This window comes from Acanthaster planci, linkage group LG17 (genome assembly GCF_054643075.1).
Source record: "Acanthaster planci isolate LZ-2023a linkage group LG17, COTS_SCS, whole genome shotgun sequence".
Lineage (NCBI taxonomy): Eukaryota > Metazoa > Echinodermata > Asteroidea > Valvatida > Acanthasteridae > Acanthaster > Acanthaster planci.
Window position 1 is genome coordinate 13,165,270 of NC_141793.1, and position 27,640 is coordinate 13,192,909.

At 42.6% G+C, this 27,640-nt stretch overlaps 2 protein-coding genes and 1 long non-coding RNA gene across 3 annotated transcripts in view; 1 reads left to right on the plus strand and 2 right to left on the minus strand.

The window, feature by feature from the left end:
• Positions 1-368: 368 nt before the first annotated feature.
• Positions 369-6,663, minus strand: LOC110973444 (protein LSM12 homolog A-like). The gene is made up of 5 exons (XM_022224288.2): positions 6,500-6,663; positions 5,697-5,833; positions 3,879-3,988; positions 3,296-3,416; positions 369-2,875 (listed from the first exon to the last, which is right to left on the minus strand). The coding sequence occupies exons 1-5, from the start codon at positions 6,627-6,629 to the stop codon at positions 2,834-2,836; spliced, it is 540 nt and encodes a 179-aa protein (XP_022079980.1). The 5' UTR covers positions 6,630-6,663; the 3' UTR covers positions 369-2,833.
• LOC147796367 (uncharacterized) lies at positions 3,365-10,333 on the plus strand. Its single transcript, XR_015428207.1, has 4 exons — positions 3,365-3,451; positions 7,119-7,314; positions 9,121-9,271; positions 9,814-10,333. It is a non-coding gene; the product is annotated as an uncharacterized LOC147796367 (long non-coding RNA).
• Positions 10,334-22,012: 11,679 nt separating this feature from the next.
• Positions 22,013-27,640, minus strand: part of LOC110973443 (uncharacterized) — a 76,771-nt gene continuing 71,143 nt past the window's right edge. Inside the window, exon 4 of the mRNA XM_022224286.2 lies at positions 22,013-24,532. The gene's annotated coding sequence lies outside the window, so the exon portion shown is untranslated. The remainder of the gene's footprint in view (positions 24,533-27,640) is intronic.

Below are 27,640 nucleotides of genomic sequence, written 5' to 3' on the forward strand. Positions count from 1 at the left end.
AGTGAAACGCATGGACGCATCATGTACGCACTTAAGAAACGCATACACGTACATTGTATATGAAAAGGCGCCTTAAGTTGGTGCATAACGTCGGTGCATTGAAGAAATCGAATGTGTCTGTACCCCCAACCCCTAACTTAGGCTTGTAGTTGCTCATGTTACGATATTTCCACCAGCTCAATCGAATAGTTGTTCTCTAACCACTTTATATTTTTCTCTGAATCCTTTTCGAATCGTTAAGTTTTATGGTACCGTAAAAACGATTAACACAATAATGGATATGCCTCCAGAAGCGGCCCTGAACACGTGCTGCATAACATTACCATAAATATTGTACAGTCCAATCAATCTTCAAGACAGGAAACAAGTTTCATTGACGCTTTTCTTTATTTTATTTATGCATTAAACGCACAGTGAAAACTTTTCTCTTTAAGAGGTGAATCCATATCTATTAATACTATACTGAATGAACCCCTGCAGAAAAATATCAATTTTTCACAATAAGCCAACCCTCTTTTCCCCCAACGATGAACAATAAGGGCATGTCTTCCGGTTTTATTAATAAAAATTCAAACCCTGCATATGTTCTCTGTAGCGAGTTACATCTATATCGTTTAAAGTCAGTTCCAAGGTTCCAAGACGCATCACTACAAAGACCTGCCCATTCTACATGTACTCTGTGAAATGTGATAATAGGTTGCACGCTCTGCGAATAATTAGTTAACTTAAGAAAACTTCCGGCTTTCCTATACCTGAAGCCACACCCAGTCTGTGTTCGAGTATGTTACTCCCGATTCTCGTTAGTGCAGGAAAATGAAGCCCATCAGCCTTTTGCAAAGTAAATTTGAATAAAATCTGGTACACTGCATTATGTGATTGCACATAAACGTAAAATGAATTACCAAACTAAAGACGCTGTTGCTATACCACGTGATTCGGGGCTATGGACGTACATAAAAACTCTGGACTCACAATGCCCCGGCAATTCCCGCCTTTGTCCTCCGTGGCGTCTATAAAAGCGAGCCAACCCGAGCATTTGTATTCGGCTCGGGAAAATGGCCGCTTGTTGGCTTCTATTTCATACAAGGGCGTTGCAAGTCCGGGTTTTTTTTATATGCACCCGTGTTCGGGGCAAGCTTTTGCATAGCGACCATAATCTCTGGAATGGACTGGTTCCTTTGTGCCCTTCTTAGGGCTCAAAGCAAACGCTTGCCCCAAATCACGAGGTACTGCAACAGTTTTTTAATATCGAGAATTCAAATGTTTAGGTTCACGTGAATTTAAAGAATTAAGTGTACCATATTTTATTCAAATTTAACTCGCAAAAGTTTAATTATGAACGACGTTCCCGTGTATTCCTAGCTCTTTGACTTCCCCTAAATGTGATCGCACGTTACTTCAAAACTCGGCTGGTCTTGTTCCCTGACCCATGTGTTGTCAAGTAACTTTGTCAAGGCATTATTGTGCAAGCACCCCACATTCAAATCACAAGAGTTTTGTAACTTTGGTCCACCAGCGTTCGTTGGCAAGATGTGCAAAAATCAAACTTGTCACAAGCAGGGATTAAAAAATCCTTGTCATACAGCAATGAGATGAAACTTGAAGGATTTTACATCCTGTCTGGGTACATGACAATGTGTTGACCTTAAAAAGAAATCACATACATAGTTAGAGCCTTATACGTACTGGACCGTCCGGTTTTAACAACGTGGAATGAATTGACAGATATTAAAAGCTTGTTGTAAAGTTCCCAAGTTTGGTTTAACACAAAGTCATCGAATGTCAAGTTACCATACTCTTCTGGAAAGTGTTCATTGAGAAATATAACCACTGACAAGACAAGCAGACGAAAAACATAGTGTTATGTAAAAATCTATGAACAAACTGTCAACATGCAATTTGTATTAAAGAATAGTCTGGCGAGGTGTGGTAAGAAGCTGAAATTCTGAAATGCAAAACGAGTCCCAGCTATCAAATAATAGCAGGGTACCAGTCAGTAACTCCTTAATCCTAAAAGAGCCCGGTTTGTTTTGGAACCAGCCCACAGCTTGGGAGGGATGGATGCCAATGACTGATTTCCCAAGAGCTTGGGTGCCCAAGCTCGATCTTTTCAATCTTGACACACAAGTAAAGACCCTCATCTGTACAAATGTGAAATTTCAACTCAATCAGGCTTATGGTTTTGTTGATAATGGTTATTTGAAGGCCACACGTGAGTCAGCCTGTGTTCATCAAGCATGTCAATGGAAAGGTATGCACTTTTGGCTGACCTGTCGTGGAAAATGGATGCTGCGTGAGAACAGCTTATCCATTTCTACAAAACAGGTGTCAACATGACCGCAACATATGCATAGCTGAAAAAACTCCTGGAGACAGGACATGTGAAAAAAAATACAATGCAATAATACGGGACAATGTTGAGGGGTGGGTGGGTTCTCCTCGGCCACCTCCATCCCTGGCTCTTTTAGGGTTAAGCTGAACTGTTCACTAAACACCAGCTTGTAAAAACAACGGTAGCAGTTGTGTTTAACAGAGGGTTGGAAGCTCAGAACCTGGGACACAGTTTGGAAAAAGTCTCTGCAGGTATACAGTGTAGATTTATTTCAAAAGGTGAAATCTCTGCCGTTGTTATGAATGGGAGCAGTAAAACTTTCAAGTTTGGTTGCTTGTGGTTATCAATTCTACCTAGGAAAAACAAAATCCATGCTAGTGCAGTAAATTTGTTCTTGCAGACGGGAAAGATGTTTGTTTGAAGGGGTGGGGGTGGAAGGGGCGTGTTTCTTCTTACAAGGAGTGGAGAATTACTCAGAATGGAGTAAGGAAGATTGCAGTATCAGGTACTGCTCGCTGCTTGGTCTTTGTGAAATTTCTCTACCTGAAAATACAGAAATGAAAGGAAGAATTCAGCAAACTGAAAAAAATTGACATGCAAGACAGCGAGCTGCTATCTTCTATTCCCTCTGCTCTCTTTATGTTTCTGTTTGGCCCATGGAAAGTTTGGCATTTTCACATAGATACTAGTTCTGCTAAATACCCTCTAGAACACCACTGTAATTAGTTTCCTTGGTTTACTGCAGTTGGTTAATGGTGTGTGTTGATTTACATGCACAAGAGACCTACAGGTACATGTATGCAATGAACCCATATATCAATACCTGCAGTTCTTTGTTTGAAGTCAATTCCATTTACATGTACTTCCATCTCAGCATTTCCAGATTAACCCCATGATACAGACATATGTAGAAAAGTTTCAGTCACACAACTGATAACACGGTCCAATATTCTTAGAACTTACAATTTTCTTAATGTGAACGACAGCGCTCTCTTTTCCTTGGCAGTTTTCAGTGCCGTAAGGTGGCAGGACCTTCACGTCGTCATTTACAACGATGACTGCACCTTGCCATTTGCACGGGAGTCTACAAAAGTCAACCAAGAGTGGAGACTATCATATGTAAGTTTAAAACTGGTTGGCAAGCATACAGCCCCATAGTGATGAATTGCTTTCTCTATAAGTAATATTAATCTAAAAGCAAAAGTATATACCAACAGCAACCAACAAATATTGATGCATATGCCAGAAATGAGATTATCATCTGACATGTCTGAAAAAACAAAATGCTTTGGAATCTCCACAATCCACTTATACTTCTTAACTAAGCAGGTTCATCTCTTGTTCATTCCACTTTTTGAAAAGGTTTTGTATATATGGAGTTTCAAAAAGATTATTGGTTTGAGAGGGTTTGGGCCTTTCGATGAACTGAATGGGAAAATGTAATTAAATAATCAGCATGTAGATTGATTACTTGAGTGAGTGAATTCTACCTGATGGCTAACAAGGATGGTCAGATCTTGCACATGTGACCTAGCTTGGTACTCACGTTTTATTGATAGTGTGGAATAAATTTTGTGCTTCAGTAGTGATACCGTCTTGTAGTAATCTGAAATGCATCTGTTTGGCATTGATGGCTTCTTCAGCTCTCTTGTTGAGCTGAAACAAAGGGAACAGGCAATCAAAAGACAAACTTTCTGATGCTGATGATTTACCTTTTGCAAGAATGTCTGTTCACTTTGAGACATCATTTTGTGTAATGTCAGGCCGAAGTTCAAAGTTTTTCATTTGATTAAAACAGTAAACATTTCAAACTGATTAAGAAGGTCAACAGCAGAGATAGGGACAGTCTCCCATCTAACCATCTGCCCACCTCTTTGGTAAAAGAAGATTTTGCTCACCAAAAATCACAAACCACCACTTTTTTAACGTTAATCTTTAACGGGGATGACCCAACTGCCATATTTCCTTCTAAAACACCGATCATAATGGATATGCATGTACATGTATGGGCTCTAATTCACAGGGACTGAACAGGTGGTTTGTAACCTTTGCTTGGAATGGACAGGAATGTAAGCCCCCCTCCCCCTAAAGTCTCCGGTCTCTGGTCAGCGTGTGCGTTGCTGTTGACCTGCGCGCCGACAAAATGAATATTAAATATTCAAATATAGTTTTTTATTAAACGATGTCCAAAAGCTGCCAAACTTGCTTGACTGGAATCCTGCTGCTGTGTAATTTTAACGTGTGTTTGATGGGGTACAGTTGAGTGACATGTACAGTAAAGGAGTCCCTCTAGTTCCCCATACATTTAGTCAGGCACTCTTTGTCAGATGATGTCCTTTCTGTATTATATGCTTACATCTGGGAACCAGACAAACAAGGTGGTCCTACATCCTGCGTACATGAACAAGTTGAAACTGCTTTGAAACAGCAAAAGTGCAGGGGTCAGTCTATTTTAGAGTTGGTACCGTCTGGCATTTCGTGTGCATGCAGTCGCAATGGACATGGCGCTTTATACGTACATCACTTCCAGAAAAAAAAAGCAAGGAAGGGGGGGAAAGCCGCATCACTGCACCACTTTTGGAGCCAGTTCCTGACCAGGAACCAGGTACTTTTTTGGGGCCTAATGCATCCTTGATGAGACCCTCGACAGGGATAAAGCCAAGAACTTACTGCACCTCCAACATTAATCCTAACACAGCACAGTGCATCAGGTGCAAAAGTCTGATGCACTTTCATTCACTTGGTAATTAACAGCAGCCAAACAAAACTGGCTATGTTGAGACATTGGGAGCTAGTCCCATTGAACAAAACAATGCCACTGTTGGATCTTGTGGTGGCTGGCAATCACAGACTCCCAGGCTATTTTGGCCTTGGGGAGAGTTGACCTGATGGATCTTGTTACATTAGGCAGGCAAGCCACTTTGACAAATGATGCCGACTGATGTGTCTGGTGGAGTTCCGAGCCAAAGTACCCAGGAGGGTTAGGGTTAAGATACAAATACTGGCTCACAGTCACTGCCAGCAGCCACACAAAGCTGCCAACTCCTGCCTCAGATGGTTGATCTCAGCCGCTTACACTGCTCTAACAATGTCAACCAACCTTTTGGATGTTGAGCTTACACTGCTCTAACAATGTCAACCTACCTTTTGGATGTTGAGCTTACACTGCTCTAACAATGTCAACCTACCTTTTGGATGTTGAGCTTACACTGCTCTAACAATGTCAACCAACCTTTTGGATGTTGAGCTTACACTGCTCTAACAATGTCAACCTACCTTTTGGATGTTGAGCTTACACTGCTCTAACAATGTCAACCAACCTTTTGGATGTTGAGCTTACACTGCTCTAACAATGTCAACCAACCTTTTGGATGTTGAGTCTCGGCAACCTTGGTGGTGGCTCCGAGGCAACTTTCTCTACCTGTGGGTCTTTGGCAGCATTAAGGTTGACGATGCGTATATCATGTGTGTTCTTCCTCTCGCCATTTACTGATGGCATTTCTGGGACATATAGTTAAGGACTATGAACTGAATGATTTTTACAATCTTAAATGAACATACCATCCGCATATCAGTGGAGAGCGTGCAAAGGTAACCTCCTTCTACTATAAATTGTAATTTCATCTTGTCCTAGTTTAAACTGAATTAAATATGCATACAAAAGGGTAGCCTTGTTAAGGCGTTTATCATTCGTCGCAGCGCACGGCAGCGCACACCGCCGCTCAAAATCAAGGCGAAGAGTGCTGGGGGTGACACTGACCAATCACAGGGCTCCTCATTATTTATGTCCAAATTGAAGGAAGACAAGCAACGGCCGTTGGGTACCACAGCCAGTGCACATGAGCGCGCTGTCGTACATGACCCCTTCCTGTTGAGCAGCTTTGACTTGGGCCTAGGAATTAGCCAATAATTGTTCAGGTTGGCCTAACAATTTTTCAAAGATCTCCAAAGATTTTTTAAAATTCTTTGATAAAAAAACTCCGTCAGAAATTGTGGGCCTCCAGTCCTATCGCAAAATGCATGCATTTAATGGAGCATATTCAGGGCCTTCTCAGACTCGGGCGCTAGCACACAGCTGCCTAGGCTAGGGCCCGGATCTCACTGACAGTGACACTAAACGTAAGTTTGAAACGAAATATCTTCTTAACTTCGCCAAAAAAAGGATACTGAGCACCAGGAACTTGCTGACAGGGTCGTATGCCATCACTTCTCCGGAAATTCTCTCCTCAAAACATGTCTTACAGGATACAAAATTCCCGACTTTGAACAGTCCTTCACCGAAACTGTTAGTCGCCATCTTGTTCGTTTACTACCGTATGCGCATGCGTCTCTAGCTCTGCTGATTGTTCACTTGAATCAAAAGAGGGCGCTATTTACCACGATTGGAAAGTGAAAAGAGCACGTACCAGAGGTTTGTCGCGCACAGTCCATGTCCAACGAAAGGTGACAGTGACCCTAAATCATCTCCAGTGAAACGGTATCCCTTATTATGGAGAGGACTCATATCGTGAAAATAGGCCTAAATCTAACGAACCTTCTGAAAAAAGACCTGAAACTAAAGACTGGCACCCGGAGCTTTAATCATTCTCATCATCAGACAAGGACACAAGATCCTGTTTGTCGGGGCGAGTAAGAATATAAATAATCAAAATAAAAAGTATCCAGGAGGAAACCGGGGGGGGGGGATCTTCGTAAATCGATCCGGTTCTCATCCGCTATTTTCATCTAGGATGAAAACGAATTGTCATCTTGGAATGAAACTGTTCTTGTCATCTCTGTTTCACAGATCTGCCAAAGTCGTTGGAAAGCTGAACGCTCGGGGCGTATCGTAGTTTAATGCACGGGTCGTCACGCTACGGTCGTGATTCTAGGCTAGTCTACCGTGACGCAGTTCCGATGAAACTGAACTTCAGCCAATAATGCCAACTCGTAACTGTCATGAAGACAGACAGGTCAAGCCAACCGAGTACCAACTTCAAAGGGTAAATTTTCCATGGTAACGTGTGAGATTTGATTTCTGTCATACAAACCACGGATAAAGTCATAAAGTACAATGCGCTGTGTTTATGGAAACAGGTCAACTCGTATTCGAGTCAAGTCGCCGTAAAATCAGATTAAATTTAAATAAAAAACAAGATTTATGCTGAGTAAATTAAATAAGTGAAATTCTAGGGCTGATTAAGTTTCGAAGCTGTGATTTTGTTGCCTTATTGATTCTCTTTTGTGCAAAGGTTACCGAGAGTATGAAGAGACAGGACTGTTTATAAAATTAATTCCGTGTTTAGGACTTGAACATTTGCAGATGAGCTTAAAGGGGATTATCTTTTTACTCAAATGTTGATTTTACTTGTTCTCTGTTATATAATTTGTTATAATCCAGTTATTACTTCAATCTTTATCTTACCAACGCACATGTAGGGCTGGATAGCTCAGATGGTAGGGCATCGGTACAATATTCCGGAGGTCGCAGGTTCAAATCCCGCTGCAGTCAATTTCTGTGTTCATCTTTTTAATCATTTACCTAGTCAGTTTCCCCATTTACATGTAGTTTGTTTCAAGATCTGTGTTCAAAAAGCTGCATTCTCCCTGAACGGTCCCTGTTCTCCAGGCGTAATCCCGGGCTATATGGTGGTTACATGGCTTCTGACTAGCGCCCTCGAACAAAGATTAATGGACAAATGGGAAGAGCCACCAACGCAGGGCTGGACAACTCAGTTGGTAGAGCACCGGTCCGGAAGTCGACGGTTCAGCTCCCGCTGCAGTCAATTTCTTTGTTCATCTTTATAATCATTTCCACGCACCTAGTCAGTTTCCCTATATAGCTTGTTTCAAGATTTCTCTTAATTCTTAAGATTTGTAGTTGGTGTAATGAGTCTTTAAAACTCATTGTAAAACAGACATAATTCCAGTAAGGCATAATACTATGAGTGATGGTTCTCAAATTAAAAACACGGAGTCTAGTGACGACAGACGCGTTACCAGTGTGACGTTATACGTCACTGCGCATGAGTGACACCAATGATAATGATAACCAACCTATTTGTTGTTGCTGCAAAAGACCTGAGTTTTTCCCCAATAAGGGACGTGTCATGTTTGGAACTATTTTGTTATTTTATGATATTAACGAATCTCTGGGTCAAGAGTATGAAATATGAGATCAATGTGAAGCCAAGTGGAACAGGACGTGACACGCAGAGGACTAAAGGTTCAGATACACCTGGTCAGTGAACTCAGCAAATCACACCGCAAATCGATTTCGAAATGATGAGCAAAATCAAAAAGAAAGAAGGAAAAAATACAAGGGAGAGACGTGTTAGTGAAGGAAATCTAAGCAATAATTCTTTGGAGCGTTTACTTGGACTTGGTAATCTAAAAAAAATGTAAGAGGCGAGATGGGAATGAGTTTCGTTAAACTTCTTTTTAAGTTCAAACACATTTTAAGGATTTTTCACGAATACATCAATTTAAATCAAGAAGCAGTTAAGCAGAAATTCGTTAGGGCGGGAAATTGATACACATTTTGAAGGCTGCCATCCAATGAAGTTCCTTTTATCCCAAAAAATATTCAAGGGAACAATTGTACTCCTTCGACCAGGACAAAAACTTGCAAAATGCACCTGTCTGATGATCAGGAATCTTAAAAGCTGACCTTTAGGTCACTGCGCAATCGCGTGGAGAGAGAAAGTAAAGAATTACTGGATGAAATCGTAGCTTTTATTGTGTCTCACTTGGGGTTCTGGCTACCTCCTGGGTGGGTCTGAAAGCGGTCGTATATTCACCTTCTACAGGTGGGCCTTGAAAGGCAATGCTGGGTGGCTTGGTACAGAGGTGACCCACGAGGGAGTTCTGCCGGGAAGACAGAGACATCAAAGCCGGGCCGCCGAGCCGGAATGCCCGTCTGGGGTCCCAAGGGGTGACGTTACGACACGGTAATTAGAGGTGAGTTCGTTATGGGGCAATGAGAACGACAAGCTCTACGTATTAATGACATGTCGACGCCCTCACAGTGCTCAACTCGCTGCCATTGAAAAAGGGAGAGGGATTGATTTATTGTGGGGAAGTCATTTATTTGTGTTTGCCTTCAAGACGAAAATTTCTGGCGTGCCGAGTGACATATCTACAGTTCCGTGCACAGTGGAAAACACAGTCTTTCACAATAGTCAAGAATAAAAGCACTGTAAAAAGCGAGGACATCTGTCTCAAGGTGAAAATAAAGGTCATGCTCTTCATTTATCAAGGTTCTCACCCCAAGTGGGACGCAATGCTGTAAATATTAATATGGAAAATAACATAAAATCAGGTGGCATAGTGACTGAACGGTGGCAGAACACCTGCCTGAATTAGTCAAAGTTTTTGTTGAGTTACTGAATGCCTCTCTGTAACGCTGGAGTAACTTTGTTTTCCAAAATGTCATCAATGCCTGCAATAGCAATTCTCTCCTCCCCTTGGCCTGTTTCTCACCTGTGGTCCCCGGCAAATAGATGGCGCATTGTTCCTGATTAACCCACCGTGAAGTGACTCCTTCACCTACCTAGGGCCACCAGGGAGAGCTGGGGACCTCTCAGAGATCGGACTTCCTCGGGGCAAGGATCGAGATGGAGTACCCATCGGACCAAGATCTGACATTTTGGGGGATCCTCTGCCCTGTCATCAGGTCGACTGCTTCACCGCGTGGTGATTTGACCCCAGGTAAGACTGCTGGAAACAACTTCATTTACCTGCCAACTTTAACTTTTTGGCAGGGTGCTTATTGAGTTCGTAAGCAGATAAAATGTGCTTAACCTGGAGAGTTTTGCTAAGCTATTAAACCAAGGTCCAGGGGGTAGTTCCTGATCAGCCGGCTGACTGTCTTAGCAATTTTAGCCAGTAGCTCATGAACCACAGCTCTGACTGCTGACAGCGTTTTAAGTTAAAACACAAGGTCTGCTCGTGCCCGGACAATTGAAACAATAGATTAGGATCTGAGCATTTTCAATGGCTTCTGTGCATAAGGTGTATTAATTAGGCAGTGAACTTGGAACGATGGAGATATCAGAATGTGTCTCAGAAAAATGCATTGCGGCTGCCCCTTTAGGCCATGTGCGCAGGGGCATGACGAACAACATGTGAAATAAAATTATAAAGAAAAAAAGCTTGCTTCCTCAAATTGTCACTTGTCCCACGTGGCCAGTCTCACGTGGATGCTGCCCCCTGTGACACCTCCAATCTCGGTCACGTGGCATTTGTCTGACCCAGTTTCATCACACAGACGCGACGCGGAGGAAGTCAACAGCCGTCTAGTGGCGGGAACCGGGAAATTAAACCGCGCCATTTCTGCCGTCTGCTCGCGATTATTGTGCACGTAAAATAGGGCAGTGATGCGACAAAAACACAGCTAACGGCCTGTTCTTAAAAAACGGACAGAAGAAATTGTCTCGGTGTTCCAAGGGGATGTAACTTGCGGACGCAATGGTCAAATTCGACTTTTCCTTTATTAAGCAGGTTTAGGTAGTTTATTCCTAGGCCGTGTCATATTTCAAAGGTTTGCGGGATGATGATGTAGTGGCTGCGGATGTGACATAGCTTTGGGCAATTTCTGGAATCAACAGACGGATGGTGTTGATTTTACACATTAGGCCTAGGCTATTTTAGTAATGGAGGTTTCTCCCTGGAATTTTTACATTTTATTTGGCCACAAACAGACGTGAGTGTACAAATCCCGAAGAACTGAGTGAAAAAAGTCCAGTGTTAGAGTGTAACCCTTTTGAGCTGAAGGGGGTGGCAAGTCTGTCTTATTTAGGCGAAAAGAAAAAAGATTACTCATGAAAATATCCGGGAAAGTTTAGCTCCATGTAAATTTTCCCCTCCCTGGATGGTCGCTGTGGTTTACCTCAATTTCCCGGGCCGAAACCCCGCCCCCTTCCCTTGACCCATGAGAACAAAATAATGTCATGGCTGTGACTAAAAAGAAATATACCTCGCGGCACTTGTCACGGAGAGATTATCAAAAAGGCGGGAAACAACATTGGAAAACAATCCAAGAATTATCGTCGAGAAACCCCATGTGAACTGATGTTCACCTGTCCCCACCCTAGTGTCACCTGTAGAGCGCCCTTTAGTCTGTGTCCCCATTATGATTCCACAAGTCGTATGATCCGCCGAGTCCAGTCGGCAGGCTCGTCAGGTTTGTTTTTGTCCGTCAACACACCCTTTATTTCAGGTTTCATCTGGAGTCTGTTGCACTTTTATCATGACAAGAGATAGCTGTACACAAACAGTGCTTTCTGGGGGCGTCATTATAGCTAGGATTGACCAATAACCTAAAATGAACTAATTGCAGGCCTATTTATATTCGGGCAGAGTTGGTTGCTTTATGTGTTGTTAAATAGCTGAGCTTCTCAAAAGAGGTAACAATATTAACGAACGGGTAGCAATGTTGAACTTGCTTGAGCGTCATACTGGTGTTACGATTCGATAATGACTGTACATACTGACACTTTGGTATCTTGTTCAGAGGAAGTATACGGCGGTCATAGAACATTTTTGGCTCCATTGAAACGAAGAGAGTTGATGGCTTCATGGGTATGAAGTTGCGAGCAGATATTACATTCAAGAAAAGTCTACAACTTTGGCAAATATACCCTGAGAGAACTAATTATTTTGAAGAAACACTCGCTCACAATTTACTTGCTCTCTGCACTGTTCTCTTCACGTGATATTTTCTGGAGTCGGACAAAGTTGACGCTTGAAAGAAGGGGGGGGTGTTCAGACTTAGGTTTGGAGGAGCGTGGGTAAGGTCAAAAATAGAGGGGCAAAATAAGGCACTCAGGGGACATTGCCTGTGAGCGCATTTTCTGTGTCAGGAGGTCGACTCTGTGCAAGGCAATTTTGCTTGTCTTCCCTCCTCCCTGTAGACTTGCCAAGTCCTTGACAATAACAAGTCAGGTCATAGGTTCCAAACAGAAATGCAGTGGCAGTGGTTACGATACCCCCCCTCCCTGATACTCCTAAAGATGCGTTTTGTTTGCACTGATGCACAGGTCAGATGTGTTTTCTGTCCTGAAAGTAGTGTAGTCTTCATTCAAAGCGGCCATTTTGCATTACATCACTTTTTTCCAATTGGTATCTCATATTAATCAAGGCTTGTTTCCTATACTAATGTTATGTACAATCCATATCACGGAAATGATGAAGTTGAAGTTACTGATGTGACCAGCAATAACTTATCGCGCACTCTGCAGTTTAGATGTTCTTTTCTTTGTTTAAATCCTATCCCAAGGATGGTTAAGATCATCATTAAGATTGTAGCAATGAGGACTTTTAGGGTTAGTTTTGTGTTTGTTTTTCCAGTAAACACACTTTACCAAGTCTCCCTCACGTCCCTGATGCAGACCATTAGAACACTTCTTAAATTTTCAACTAGGTTAACATAGCCAATCCCCAGTTTACGCTCCTTTAATCTCCTCCACTCCCGATCCCTGAGCATCCTCCGAAAATACTCGGACGTTTACAGCTCCGGTCCTAATGATTACGGTCGCACAGACGTAGTTAGTCATCGCATCCGCACTTTGAAAGCTGGTGACGCCCCCCCCCCCCCGCGTCAGCATGCATTTTGTGCTTCATCTACAGTAAGAGCTGAAATCGTAAACAAATTGACACTCACAGATTCACATCTTAAATATGACCCATTTCATGTCCACCAAAAGACCGATTGCGTCAGTTAAATCACGTGACTTATAGTAAGTATCATCCCCAAAGCGACATGTGTTTTGAGTGATGTTTACAAACAATACAGCCAAGTTACGGTACAGTACCCAGCACATTAGTAGAGTACTGTGATTGGAAAATGATACTTATGAAACACTTTGCTTTTGGTGGACGCCTTGTTTGATGATATTTTAATATCCACTTTAGGTCACGTGACTTCCGGGCGCAATCGGTCTAATGGTGCCCTGGCCCTATTGGCATTCGTTATTGTCCACCGGTAAAGTAGGAGATGACAAGGTAGGCCTATGAATCGGAAGAAAGAGAATGCCAGTACACTTTGGGAGTTCTTCCAGTAAAAACGCGTGCACTTTTCCCAGATCGATCATTTTGCATTTTAAAAAAAGTGCGAATTCCAAGACTGAAAGTCCAGAAGACCGCCTAAAAGGTGATAACAGCATGTCTGGAACGTATTAGGCGCGGGCGAAAGGCCTCCTCACCCCCATGGATCATCAGTGATAAGACCCAAGGCCTGCAGGTGCTGTCCGTTGTTAACTGGATGCACTGGATTTTAGGCTTAGATGATTCGGGATGTGCATCAATCATTATGAGATTTAGGATTTTGTGTCATTTGAAGTAGTGTTTTTCCGTAAGTCTTTGGTTTTTAAGAGGAGATGGAAATGTCAAGGTACAGAGGTTGTACTTGATCGCACTCAACACCTCCGATTCCAAAATGGCGCTTACCAGTCATTCGTCGTGGTAATGTGAGATTATGTCGGGTTATGAACTTGCTCGCTCATTCGCACTTTCTTTTCCGCTACCTTTTCAGTGACGTCATCTCTAGAATAGATAAGTATTCGAAAAAAACACATCTAAGCGTTTTGTGCCAAACTTGAGTCGTCAAAAGCTGAGATTAGCTGAAGTCAGTTTTCAAGAGTTTTCTACCTTGAGTTTTTTTTCTGCGGTGGCGTGAAAAGGCATTTTGCTGGGCGTTATTGGTGTAGATTTAGCGGTAATGAAACACGGCATATGTTTCCCGCCCAGCGGTGTGTATAGTTACCCCTTCACCATTCGTCTTCATTAAGGTCTCCAGACATACACGCTGAGCATGAGTTCGTTTAATACTGGTGTAAATTTAGTCTGGAAGCCTGGCCGCTAGTTTAGGGTGCTTAATATGATTTGTCAGGCCAATCGACGCAAACTTCTTGTTTGGGTAATTTCAGTTTCAAGCTGTGAGCGTTGCGAAAATGGCAGGCCATTATCAGAACGAATCAGTACCTGCAACTTCCAGTTAAGAAAAAAACTGGATATCATGCTCTTAACTGTGTTCTGAATTTATACAGGGCCTAAAACTTCCTTATTGCTGCATTGTAGTTACAGCGCAAACTGTGATGAATTATCTCTTCATCAGCTCACAGTTCTATACTGAAACAAAAACAGGTTTTAAGTTCAGTGCTCAGGTACGAGCCTCGAGCTGGACCAAGAGAGGGCGCTATTTTCTTAGCAACGGAGGCTCCTTTGGTCAGAACTGAACTTCGCCAGTTCACGAATGACTAGCAAACGCACGCATCACGGTCGCATCGCTAGCAACAAATTGAACACTCCTGACCAACTCAGCTCCTTTCAACCATGGGGGGGGGGTGCTTCTTCTCGCAGCGGATATCCGGCAAAGCAATGTCTCTAGGGTCCGTGGACTTGCAAACCTATACGTTGTCAGCGCACTGATCCCACTTGAAACCGTCAAGATGGGCCTGGATACGATGAAAGCAGCGTTAATTAAGCAAGTCCATGTCAAAACACTTGTACACCATAATTCAGGGGAGAGGGATTTTCAAAAATCAGGTGGTTCCCTTCTTCAGCGAGACTCTTGTCAGTGTAATCACAGAAGTAGAAACCTCAATGACTCTACCTCCAGGACATAACGAACATTACATTGCCTCGACTAAGCAAATTAACAGTGTGACATTACCTCCTCGGCCTCGGCTGAGCAAATTAACAGTATGATTATTGCCTCCTCGGCTAAGCAAATTAACAGTGTGACATTGCCTCCTCGGCTAAGCCCATAAACAGTGTGACATTGCCTCCTCGGCTAAGCCCATAAACAGTGTGACATTGCCTCCTCGGCTAAGCAAATTAACATTGTGACATTTGTCTCTTCGGCTAAACAAATTAACAGTGTGATTATTGCCTCCCCGGCTAAGCAAATTAACAGTGTGACATTTAATTAATTTTGGATATTTTGCCCCCCTTGGGAAAAGTGTTAATTTGCCTCTTCGGCTTAGCAAATTAACAGTGGGACACTGCCGTATTGGCTGTGCTCATTTTTAGTGTGATATTGCCTCCTCGGCTAAGCCTCTCAACAGTCTGATATTGCCTCCTCGGCTAAGCAAATTGACAGTTTGATATTGCCTTCTCGACTAAGCCAATTAGCAGTGTGGCATTGCCTCCTCGGCTAAGCCTATTAACGGTCAGATGTTGTCTCCTCGGCTAAGCGTATTAACAGTCTGATGTTGCCTTCTCCGCTAAGCCTATTAACAGTGTGACATTGCCGCCTTGCCAAATCCGATTAACAGTGTAACAATCATTGCTACAACCCTCTGAAGTAAGTTGCCTCTTGCAATAACCCTTTCCCTCCTTTCTCGTTCTCAAACCTGCAAACCATAACCGTAATAATACAGGCCTGTTCATTTTCCTCTAAATAAGTCGCTCAGTTTTCACTCTCTCCGTCTATTTGAAAGCATTCAGAATTCATCTCTTCGGGACCTGATTTAACTTCAGATCATCTTTTGTAAAGGATCTGCCGTGCTAGATCTACCGGGAGGGTTTTGAAACATGAAACCTGTTTCATGAAACTGTTTCAGAAATAAACCCCACCCGAGTATAAGGCTGTCCTTGGAAAGTAGACCATCTTGTAAGCTTATTCCGAGGGCTTACACACCATGCTGTGGATTCAATATGACATTTCGCCAAAACAATGTCTCCTCCGATTCCGCCTCCTTAAGTTCAATCCCTGAAGTGTGTCAAAGTCATAACCATTAGGCCACCGTAATACCCAGACCAAGAACTCGAAATTACTGTCAGAAAAAAACTAGCAATAAATGAGCAACAACTGTGCCGATGACAGATGTGTTAGATAAGGGGGTATAAGAGAGAGCTTCTTTCAATTCTTATCCATTTTTTCCCTATGACTTCGATTACCGCGGCACCGATCGCCCTTGAACCTCGCCTGGGCAAAACGACGCTACCAGCCCGACGGAATCTGCTAAATTCATCCCCCTTGGTACTAAATCCGCGTCAGCTGCCAGCGGCGGTGTAATTGCGGTGCGCCGGGGGCGAGCAAGGCGTCCGTTGGGAATTGCCAACCTCCACAACCCTTCATCAGCCTGGGAGTAGTGAAGATTCTCCCCGTTAGATGGGGTTACCTACCCGCAGTTCCATGCTTACTTGTCGAATCGGCAAAGAGACGACGCCAAAGTTACTACGTAGCTGTTGGTATTTGTGAAATTACAACGTTGGGCTGGTAAAGTAGCAACAAAATTAAAATCAAAACTTGTCTACCAAGCTTTCTTATTCAAGTATAAACGCCGTTAATTAGTCTGTGGGAAGCCCCGTCAACTGCATGCAGGGTTGAACACAGCTTGCGAATGGACGCACCGCATTATGAACAAAAGTCTCACCGTGTGACATCAGACGACGCTCCTTTTCCGTTTCTGATCACTTCCGGCCGAAATTTGTCTGGGTTTTTGTGAAGCATCGCTAACTTCACCAGTTTTGATGAATAATTTCCGATGTTGTATCTTTTTTGGCCACGGCTCAGCGACCGCCCTTGGCCTTACGGCCCGCACCGTCAATCAACTCCAAGTCATTGACCGAGATTTTTTTCCTGAGCTCCCTTTTTCATGAAATATATCCAGTCACAGAGCCTTGTGACATTAAAAAATGGTATGAGGTTTTAAACACCGTTGAACCTGCCAGAAGTAAAACGCATTAAATTTGCAATGTGTAGACCAAATTATCTAAAATTCATTTTCGTTTTCAAAATAAAGTCGCAGTGCAAAAATCGTTCAAACAATTATTTGGAATTCAGCGAATGAGTTCAGAGGGCCGCGAGTGTGTTTTACATATCTACTTGAAGATAGTTTGTGCGGTTTTTCAAAACACAAAACTAAGATTTATCTTCCACGTCTGCGGAAATACGATGCCTTACCACGTTGATCCTCCATGTGCTCACATATCAATCCAAGTAGAAAAAGTCTTTGATCGAAAAATAAGACGGTAACAGAATAACATTGTTTTAATAATGAATGTACCCATTTAAGAAATAGCGCCATCTAGCGGAGTCACAGTGACCCGTTACTTTCCCTTGTTATGTAGTGTACAGTCCCAATAAAAACGTATTTATTTAGACTACCATATTATATTTGGCATTGATCACCAATGGATTGTCCATTGCCCTACATGTATCGACAGTAAATCATAAATGTCCTGCTGTTATTCCCTTATTACCGGGTATTATATTCGAACTACTGCCGCGACCAAATTTATGAATTGTTATCATACACGGGCCAAACTGATTCAACAACGTCTCTGAATAAAAAATATGTCATTTATCATCATACTCTACGAGGCATTTCCTCAACCCAGCTCCCAGCTCTGGAAACAGACTACAGCCCGGACCCAGGATGACATTCATTATTGTGTATTATTCTCTGTCAAGTCTACCGGGGAGTCCTTGCCAAAACACCGTCAGAGCGCGGTAGACCGCAAACTCCAACCCGTAGAGAGCGTCGTTCTCCCGGTGTCACCATCAGCGCATCTCCGGTGACGGTCTGTTTGCATACACAAATCCCGCTAATGAACTTTGTGGAAATAAACGCCGTGCATCCTGTGAAAACAAGCAGATCTCTCGCTTCTCTAACTCCTTTTGGCTCCCTCGCGTTGCTCCGTCAGCCTTGTGTTCCGTGAGTTTCAGCCCTGTGAGTGGAAACCTATACAGCACAATGACATATGTAGGACAGTGTTTGGATCGGGTGGTAATTTATGAGACAGTATCTAAGAATGTGTGCCTGTATTGCCTGTCAAACCCGAGGATAACCTAACAATGATAACAAGTAATATTATTTTGGTTTTTATGGCCGTGGCGAATGTCCAAAAATGGTCTCGACCAAACCGAGACCACACCAGGAGAAAACAATTAGGTTTGACTTTCTGGGGTGTCACTGACCTTGAGTCAGTTCAAATCATGACTGTTATGGAAGGGATGATTGCATTCGCTGAATCGACTGTGAGCTATTATTCGCTTTATTCTCAGAGCTTTGAACTACGACAGCTGATAGTTATGGCTTGTAAAAATGGTTTCATTCAATGCCTATTATTTTATCTGGTTCAGATCATTACGATCGTCTCTCAATCCCCGTCTGAATCCGATCAATGACATCAAGGGCGGATCCAGAACCATTTGTTGGGGGGTGTTCTTTATGGGATGGGCATAGGCCTAACTTTGAATTTTTTCGCGTACCTTTTATGGCCTTTTCGATGGGTGGGGCTACATTTGTGGGCTTTTTACTCACTTTTGGAAGGGGGAAATGAAGCAGACCAAAAACCCGTCTTTCTTTTATTTTTATTTATTAAAACACACTGTTGCCTCTTTTTGTTGGGGGGGGGGTGCCCTGGATCCGCCTGCGACTGATGACTTCAGTGTGACCTGGTTTGAACCCTTTCAGAGGTTTTAAATGATGTGGATCTTCCAGGATCTATTGGAGTACGATATCCTCCGAGTCTACTTGTAAGGCCTTCCTCCGAGCTAGTTATATATCTATATCCTACATTTTGGAACTGAATTTTCTAAAGTATCGTCCTCCACTTAAACTATTAAACTTAAAATGTTGAACATCCTTCAATCTCGCCTTGACTGTGTTATCCGTGCACCTGAATGGGGTCACACAAAGTCTGGTATCAACTCATCCACGCGTGGACAAGGGTTGACTGTGGCACACCAGGTCTCCCAATTGGTACTACAAATCGGAAGTAAGCCAGGATCTGCCGATCGACTTACTGGCCTATTGTGGGTATTCAAGGTTATTTTTGTCCATTAATGGTCCCCTTACAGACGCTTCACCTTGAATCACAGAGGAGTCATTATCCTGTCAAATATTGATGATAATGGCGGAAACATTCCCTCGCATATTTTTCAGGACTTGTCACTCATAATTTGCTGGGCTCAACTGGAACCGACCCCGTTTCCCCCTCGTTTTCAACCCTCCACTAAAATTTACTTCTTATTTCAGCACAATATGCCAGGTACACTGGCAATCACTTAGGATTTTGGGGAAGATCTGAGGATTGTTCAACTTCACCCAGTCTGTATGGGTTTGTCATTGGCTGTATGCTATTGTCATTACCTCTCGTCACTATTACAACACACGGGGCAAAGGTTTCCCCGTGTAGCAGGAAGGTGTGACAAAGCAATCAAGGTTGGTGCCTGGCTTGACAGTCTTGATATTCAAGCTCACATTACAAAGGGGCGTCATCAAGATGAAGGACCCTAGCTCTTGATTTTGGTGGTTTTCAAGGTGCATGATGTTACACTACCATCCCACATTACGGTCATGCAGCGCCGATCACATTTTCTGAAATCAAAACCTTGGTTTCGAAGACGATCTTCAAGAGTTTCATCGAAGCTGATTTTCATAAACATAACTCGTGAGGCCTAAGAATACCCAGGTAAAAATATTTGCTATGTCCTGCTATTTGTTTCTGGCTTTGCCGTGAAAACCAATTGCAAAGGAACTCTGTTACCAGTTTGTAAACCGTTCAACACAAAGTAGTTGATAGACCTAGCCTGAGGATTTGCACTTGTTTGGGCACTGGGCGAGCTTTTCTGTTGCCTTTGTACCTTAACTTTTCTCCACATTAGATCATTCCAACTCCCTGACAATTGCCAATTCAAAAGTTTTTAACTATAGACTAATCCAATTAGACGCCACAACTGCAGTGGCACCGCACTCAAACGCACATTCCTCAGCTTGACGCGCGCGTGCATTTGGCAAATCACAACACCCTGTTGGTCGAAAAGGCATGTAACGCGCGCGTACCACCTGTCCACGAGCGTTGTGCCACCGCAGTAATGGCTTTTAATTCTGGTGGTCGAATTACATTACTATACTATAGGGGAGATATGTCTCATACGGGCGATTTACAATAGTGCGCCTCCAAGAGTTTGCACCGCGTTGACCAATCACCACGCGCGAAATCTGTCGACCCTTTTCAAACGCGCATTTGGTTGACAGATTTCACGCATCGTGATTAGCCATAATACAGGATTAGTCTGTTTTAAACACGCATGCGAACTGATATTAACAGGATTAAAATAACTACAGAACAATACTCTACATAAGCACTAGGAGCGAGTATTTTGCGCATGGAGAGAATAGCATCCAAGTCCACTGGGCCGTCGTTGATTCTTACTTTAGAGGAATATGAACGAGACCCAGTCGACTGCCGACTATATATCACTCAGGTTATGATGACACTTTGTTCATAAAGTAGTGCCGTTGTGAACACTTAATAATTAGGCCGATACCAAAGCGATGAAGACCAAGTCCTCATTGTTGAAGTGTGATTTGATTTATCCGTTGACAGGTGCACAGCAAGTTATGCCATATAGACTAAGCCGTCATGTCTAATTTAGTACGTGGATCAGAAGGTCAGGCTTAAATTAAAAATGCACTCTGAATAATATTATTTCGAGTGAGGTAATAATGGTAAACTGTTGATGCTTTACGTCACAGAGTGGGGGACGTTTGTTTTACGTGGAGGGCGGTAATTTTGCCCCCTCCTTTCGAAAACTGTTATGTTTTTCTTTGTTAGATCCCAAAGATCGTGTGCCACTTTTCCTATAATAAGACAGGAAATTAAAGTTTATAATCACCTCAAACTTTCTGTATCTGCTGTTTTTTTAACGCCTTTCAGTTGAGAACGTTATCGTGATCTTGATTTAATATCATGCCCTGGTCTCCACGTGCGCATTTTGGCCTCTAGAGGGCACAGTTTAGTCTGGACTAAGTTCGGGTGACTCTACACGTCCTCGCATGCATTCTCGCGAGGTGCCTGTCGCTACTTATGCTGAGTGCATCCATTTATGGGCCCGAAATCAAGCTTACAGTCACAGAAGGAACATGCTTAGTCAATGTCAAATAGCCAAAAAGAAGTTGTTCTGGCACCTGAAAATTAGACCAGTGCAAAAAGCGATGTACAGGATTTCGTGTTTGCCATCGAGTAATTGTATCCAAAGGGTATCAGCTTAGCCGGTCCCACCGGAGATTCACGGGGCCAGCCTGGGGGAAAGGTGTTATTCGTTGCCTGTGCATGCACCTCGTGGGGAAAGTGAGACTGTCATGTTGTCGTCATGTTGTCAAAACGCATCCTCCAGAGCGGGGACCTGGTTCAGCGGGAAATTGCAAGAGGCATCTGGTTTGAGTTCCGAGTTCGATTCGCGTTGCATCTGAATCGTCAACTGTGATGAGTTGAAGAAAATAATGATGGATTTGAAAAGTCCGTCGAGTACTGGGGGTGTACTCGTGTGAATAAAAACTCACTGGTCCTCGTCTACGAGGTCATGTGATGACGAGCTTCACAGCAAAGTTTCTGCAGATCTCTCTTGGGAAGTATACATCAATCTGCTTACTCTACCACCCAGAATAGCTCTCTGTATAGCACTAAAGAGGACAGCAGCAAAGCTGATTTCAAATTAACACGTATGAATAATCGATACCCGGCTGACATTGAGTTTAACTCAGTACAACTTGTACAATTACATGAAATCAATTGTCCTTGTCAACAACTGACACTCTTTGCCGGTACTGTTCACTGCAGAGTTACATACTAAAAATAAACTTTAGTTTTAAATTTCAACAATGAAGTTTTATTGTTATATTTAAGGAAGGAAAATGCAAGGAGAGGCCTTAACTCAAATAATACGACAACACATTTTGAGAGTTAATATTTCTAAAATCACTTTATTTACAAAAAAAGTGCAAGCCTTAATCACAAGTAAGGTTAAAGGAGTGTCAGGCTTGAAAACAGGGTCCAACCTGGCACAAGAAATATAAGGCTCGCCACTACTTAGACTTGGAAACAACGTAACATGCATGCAATTTGCATACTATTTGCATAATGTATGAATAAAAAGGTAATTGAAGTACGTGAATTTCTATAAAATTGGACTGGCTTGTATTGAACGTTCTTTGCGATTTGAGAGCTATAAAATAAATACAACATACAATCACAAAACTAGGCACTTTTTGTACAAAATTATGTGCACTTGAAATCGTTAATTACACACATACAAAGAGGACATTAGCGTTAACAGTTCTGATTTCAATATCAGTCCGATAACAAAGAAGTTTCCATTACTCAGCATCTACATATCCCTTGAAATCATCAAGATGAACTATCTACTTATTACAGAAAGTAAACCAGCAATATCCAATTTTACTTAGAACAGGAAACAGAAAGTGTGTTTCAGAATAATAGTCACTTGTAATTTCGACTATTTTCTGCTTACAGCTTCATAAAACTGAATGTCTGGTTCAAGAAAGATGAAAGGCAAGCAAATCTGGCTTTAGCTGTGTGCGCATTACCCATGCGCGCGTAGTGACGTCATTACCCATGCGCGCGTAGTGACGTATCAGATAAGTTCAGAGCAGAAACGGAAACTTGCATACAGCTTGTTTAAACCGTAGAAGGTGCCTATCATAGGATGGGTCGATGGATTGGATTACCAAGCCGAATCTGAATTACTTCCTGCGGCTAGCAATAACGCGTGTGCCTATGAGGCTCCTGATTAGCGGCTACAACCACTTCCCATATTTCTGTTAAGCCCAGCCAAGTTATTCTGACAAAGCCTTTGATGATTCAATTTCTTGATTCAGAAATGGTGTCCGAGTGCGAATTAGACAAGACTGTGGGTACATTTCCCCTATTCAGGGCCACTTTGGAGGAGAAAGGCTTTTTCCCAAGTCAGATTCCAAACACGCTAGTTTCTCAAATGACTCGCCAAAAATTAACCTTTTTTGGGGGGGGGGTTGGGGTTGGAGAAGCATTTAATTTATATTTTCTCTCTTGAACACCTAGGTATATAAGGTGTCTCTCCCTACGACACAGCTTAACAAACAAGTACGTTGTGTTCTATGAAACAAGTTCATCTCAACGAGATAAGAATTTTGCAACATTTCGAAACACCGCCTTATACTCTAATCTACAAACTACAATTTAATCTTCGCCATCTAGCTTCAGCTGTAATTGTCAGTAAAGACCGATGTTTTTGATTAAAAAAGCCCTATAAAGCATCTACGTGTACACTTTTCGTGCCTTTACTTCATTCTTACACGGACTTTGAAAAATGTCGATCTCAAGGTGGCAACGGTTCCCTAGAACAAATTTGGAAACTCGTGGAAGGTTTGGTGACCCTTGGGATGAACGCAGTGTTCTGTCTGTTTACTCCATTGTGGGGCTCTATTCTGGACATCGATAAAAGCAATGATTACTGCTTCAGTAATTGATACCAAAAATCACATGAAAAAGAAATAACACCTTTGTCTACTCTAAAGAAATGTAGACAAAAGAAAACCCGAACTTAAAACCAAAAAGAATCGCAACTTAAAACATCGAGATAAACTCGATTCTTTTTAAATTAGAAACGGTACATTCTTATGTTTTAACTACAGCACGGTGAAATTTTAAACAGCATACAAGCAGCTTCGAAATGCTTATTGCATGGCAAGCAAAATTGCATTAGACATGCCATCCGTTGAAAAACTTTCCTTCAAATATTCTTAAACTGTTTTTGATAAATTATTGCTGAACGTACAATGTACAAGTCCGTAAGAAAACACTTCAGGGGAAAACAAGTCAGATTTCACATTTTGCATAGTCAGTCTTAAGCTGAGATGGGCCAGTAGACTGCGAAGGCCAGGCGGTAAGTACAGTCAGAAACCTTCAACTAATCTCAATCACGCGTCGCCGTTGCACAAGTGCAGAGGGTAAGTGCGAATCCAGTTTGCAGCAAAGTGACAGAAATCCAGTTGGCGCATCTTTAAAACCTGTTTCCGGACGCGGACCAAGTTGCACGTTGGACGAATTCCGACTTGGGTCATTATTTGCAAACAATCCTCTTGCACAGGGTAATCCTTCAGTTTTTGTGGACATCACAATAATGCCATGTTGCAAAATGCAAAGATGAGTTTTGCCGACTTGAAAAGTTCAAGAATGTACCGTTTTGGACATGTTTTTCGCTGATGGGAAATCTCTCCTGCAACGTTTTGAAGTCCCTCCATGGTCCTTGCCTTAGCTGTATGTCACACATAAAAATTCATCCCTCGTAACACACTGCTTTAATATCCCGTACAGCTGCCAATCTCCAAAGACGATGGAAAAAAATGAACTCTCAGCCTCTTCATCTTCCGTCGTCTGTTGGCGGGTCCAAAGAATTCAAATATTCTCCCCGTTATGTTTTATCTGTGCAAACAAAGAAAATGAAACACATTAAGTTAGTCTCTTGAAAATGAATACTATCCGAACTAAAGGAATCTCCCTTGAATCATTTTTTGCTTCTGTTGAACAGGGTTGTTTGTTTTACATCGAGCTCAGCCTCACTTATTCTGGAAGTAGAGAAACGGGAACTTTTTGAGGTGTCTGGGATTTTGAGAGGGTTTCTGATCGTCGGTACGTACATACGGTATATTTGGGCGGGTGTGTGTGCCAGTCAATACGGCAAACGGCACTCGAGGTGAAGTCAAGGGTGCCATTTGCCCCATAGGATGTACAGAACCTATGCTTTAAGTGCATTTGGTTTCCAGCCCATACTCGCTCTCGCAGGTTTTCTCCGGGCACTCCGGTTTCCCCCTGCCTCTAAAACTGGACTCGAACACGGGCCTCATTGGCGCAAAGCGAGGAAAACACCGCTACGCTAACCCGCTCCCCTCTACAAGCATAGATGCGTGCACGAACAAAAATTTAATAACCCACAGGTCTCCTTCATGGTCAGACGCAGAGTAAAGAGAGTGGCACATGCGAATAGACACAGTGCTTCAATGTCCCCCACACAGTGCACATCTCCTACAATAATTGGCGCGTCGTACTACCACGGACATCCACCCTCGTACCCAAGATTACACAATTATAATGCAGTAGACACGACACATGAGAAAGATCACTGTTGTCCACCATTTCTGTGGTGGTCCTACAACTAAGGTGGTGTCCGAAACGGGCTTCCAGAACTACGACTAGGTCTATTGTCTACGCGTCTCCACACATTTCCAATGGAACGAAGACCCACATCTAGCGCTAGACAACTGATTCGAATGCAGCCTGAACATTGCCAGTGCGCTCGACGGGGAAACGATACATGCGCGCTTGTAGCATATCACGTGATCAACAGAACACCAACAAAAATTCACTATCTATGACCGTGGTGTAACAAAAGGGCATGTTATATGATATACAGTAGGTTCCACTCTGCCGTGCATATTACTGTTTATTGCTAGGTGTAGTTTTCTTCCCTCTTGGGCTATGACAGGTTGCTCCTTTCTCTTTTTGGTTTGGTGGGTCAGGATGGGTAATACTCATAAAAAAACAGCTGAGTCCTGAAATGCAGACCAAAAAAGAACGTGTCCAGTCATGCAGGTCTCCACAGAATATTTTCCTGCGTCATTCACGACCAGGCTTAATATTGACAAGATTGGAATATGGGGGAGGGTAGGTTGGACGGTCAGACCCCTTTACCGCCCTATATATCCCTTTTTGTCCCTCTTCTCCAATAAGTAATTACAATTATTCCTTAGGTAAAGGGCAGGATTCACTGTTAAATCCCAGGGATTAGAATAAATCAGGGCATTTCCAGATGAAATATATAAATCAGGCAAGAGGAAATTTCACGGACAGTCTCAACTCATAACCCGTGCCTTCGTTTAATAACAGGATTAAGCTTTTTTTTTTTCAAAAAACCTGTTGCATAATTTACGACCGAATCGAGACTTTGAATTTAGGACAGAGACTTGACAATAGCCAGACGTGTATGAAATACAGTTTCAAGCAGCCGCATGTGAGCTGAGCATCTACTTTTTTGGAGTTTTAATAACCGTTTGCCTTGCAATAAAACGACACTGTTGGCAAAGGCATTTTATTTGGGGTCTTTGTCAAAAATGTCATTAAAAATTGTAATGAATAATGGTCAGTGATATTACTTTCATTGTTTATTTTTGCAGAGCAAATCAACAGAGCCGCCCTTCGACACAAATTGAAATGCAAACGACGCGACACGTGATTGGTCCATGGGCTATTCACGTGGTAGTTGATTGATGGCTGAACCAATGGCTAATTAGGTTGTAAATCGGCAGAAGAAACTCAATTACCCTTTGACCTCTAATAATGCGCAGCGGTTATTGCAAATAAAAGCAGGGCTTTCTTTTGCAGGGCAATAAATTTCGAGGGCTTGCTCGTCGGAAGGGAAAGTACGCTGACTTGTACCCCAAGTGGAAGTTTGCCCCCGATTGTGGCCCTATTCGAAGGGGGATATAGCGGCTAATATCCAAGAGGAAGAGATAAATTGCTCACCACCGCCGGGAATTCTTAAATAATTCGAGAAATATCGGCAAACCAGCTCAGGGTACGCCGCTGCTGTTCAGACGGGACACTTTGTTCGACAGCAAGCGGGGCTTTTAATGTTGCACGTAAATCATGTTACTGAAGAACACACACAGTGACATGCCACATGATGAAAAACAAATTTAAATTTATGTCCCTACTTCTCCCTCCTCTCAAGACCAGTATCATGGTTTTCAAAGAGACGAAATAACATGAAAGTCTTGCGATTACTGTAGCGATAACTTTCGAACATTCGATTGGCTGAAATTTTCTCGAGTATACTCGGTAATGTGACAGGTGTCAAAGGCTAATACAGAAAAACCAGTAATTCCTGAATTATGGAGCTGGTAAATCGAAACTGAAGTTGCCAAGTTCTTCCTTCATACAGAAATTCTCACACGTGTATCTGACATACAGGAAAGTTCAAAGGACGTTGAAGGAAAAAGTGCATAGTGAGTGTGCGCAAACAGGAGAGCCTTTTCCAAATGAATAAGTGCGCATGCGTTTTTAAACAAGCACAAATTTTATCACGGAGTAAACTGAGCACAGTCTTTCCACGCTATGACTCCGTCTACATCACGACATGCCTGGAGTGCTAGCAACTGCTCAGACAAACATTTTCTCGGCGGGATGCTCGTTACGACTATCTACATTCGTAATCGTGAATAACGCCAAAGGCACCGGATAACGACCCCTTGGGCTTTGGCCTTACGATCGACAAAACTAAACTGCGAGTTACCATACAACAAAGGAGTTGTTGGGAAATTAATGTCGAGGATTGCTCTTGAAATGTTAAACTTGTCGATTATCGATGGACACTCTTAACATCCGTAATAATTTACAGGCAAAAACGAAAGTTATAACACTTGATAACTGTTGAACTAATTCGATTGATACCAGTCAGAGTAAGCCGGGCTTAGGATAGCTGCAAAGACATAGCTTAATACATAACTCCACATTGTACTTAGTAGTCTCACTAAA

Bases quoted from the DNA above. Each gene is read 5' to 3' on its own strand.
- LOC110973444 (XM_022224288.2), bottom strand. From the start codon at position 6,629: ATGGCGACTAACAGTTTCGGTGAAGGACTGTTCAAAGTCGGGAATTTT. The intron at 5,834-6,499 runs GTATCCTTTTTT...TATATGTCCCAG, and splicing joins CAGCAAGTTCCTGGTGCTCA to AAATGCCATCAGTAAATGGC. The intron at 3,989-5,696 runs GTTGGTTGACAT...CCTTTGTTTCAG, and splicing joins CGAGACTCAACATCCAAAAG to CTCAACAAGAGAGCTGAAGA.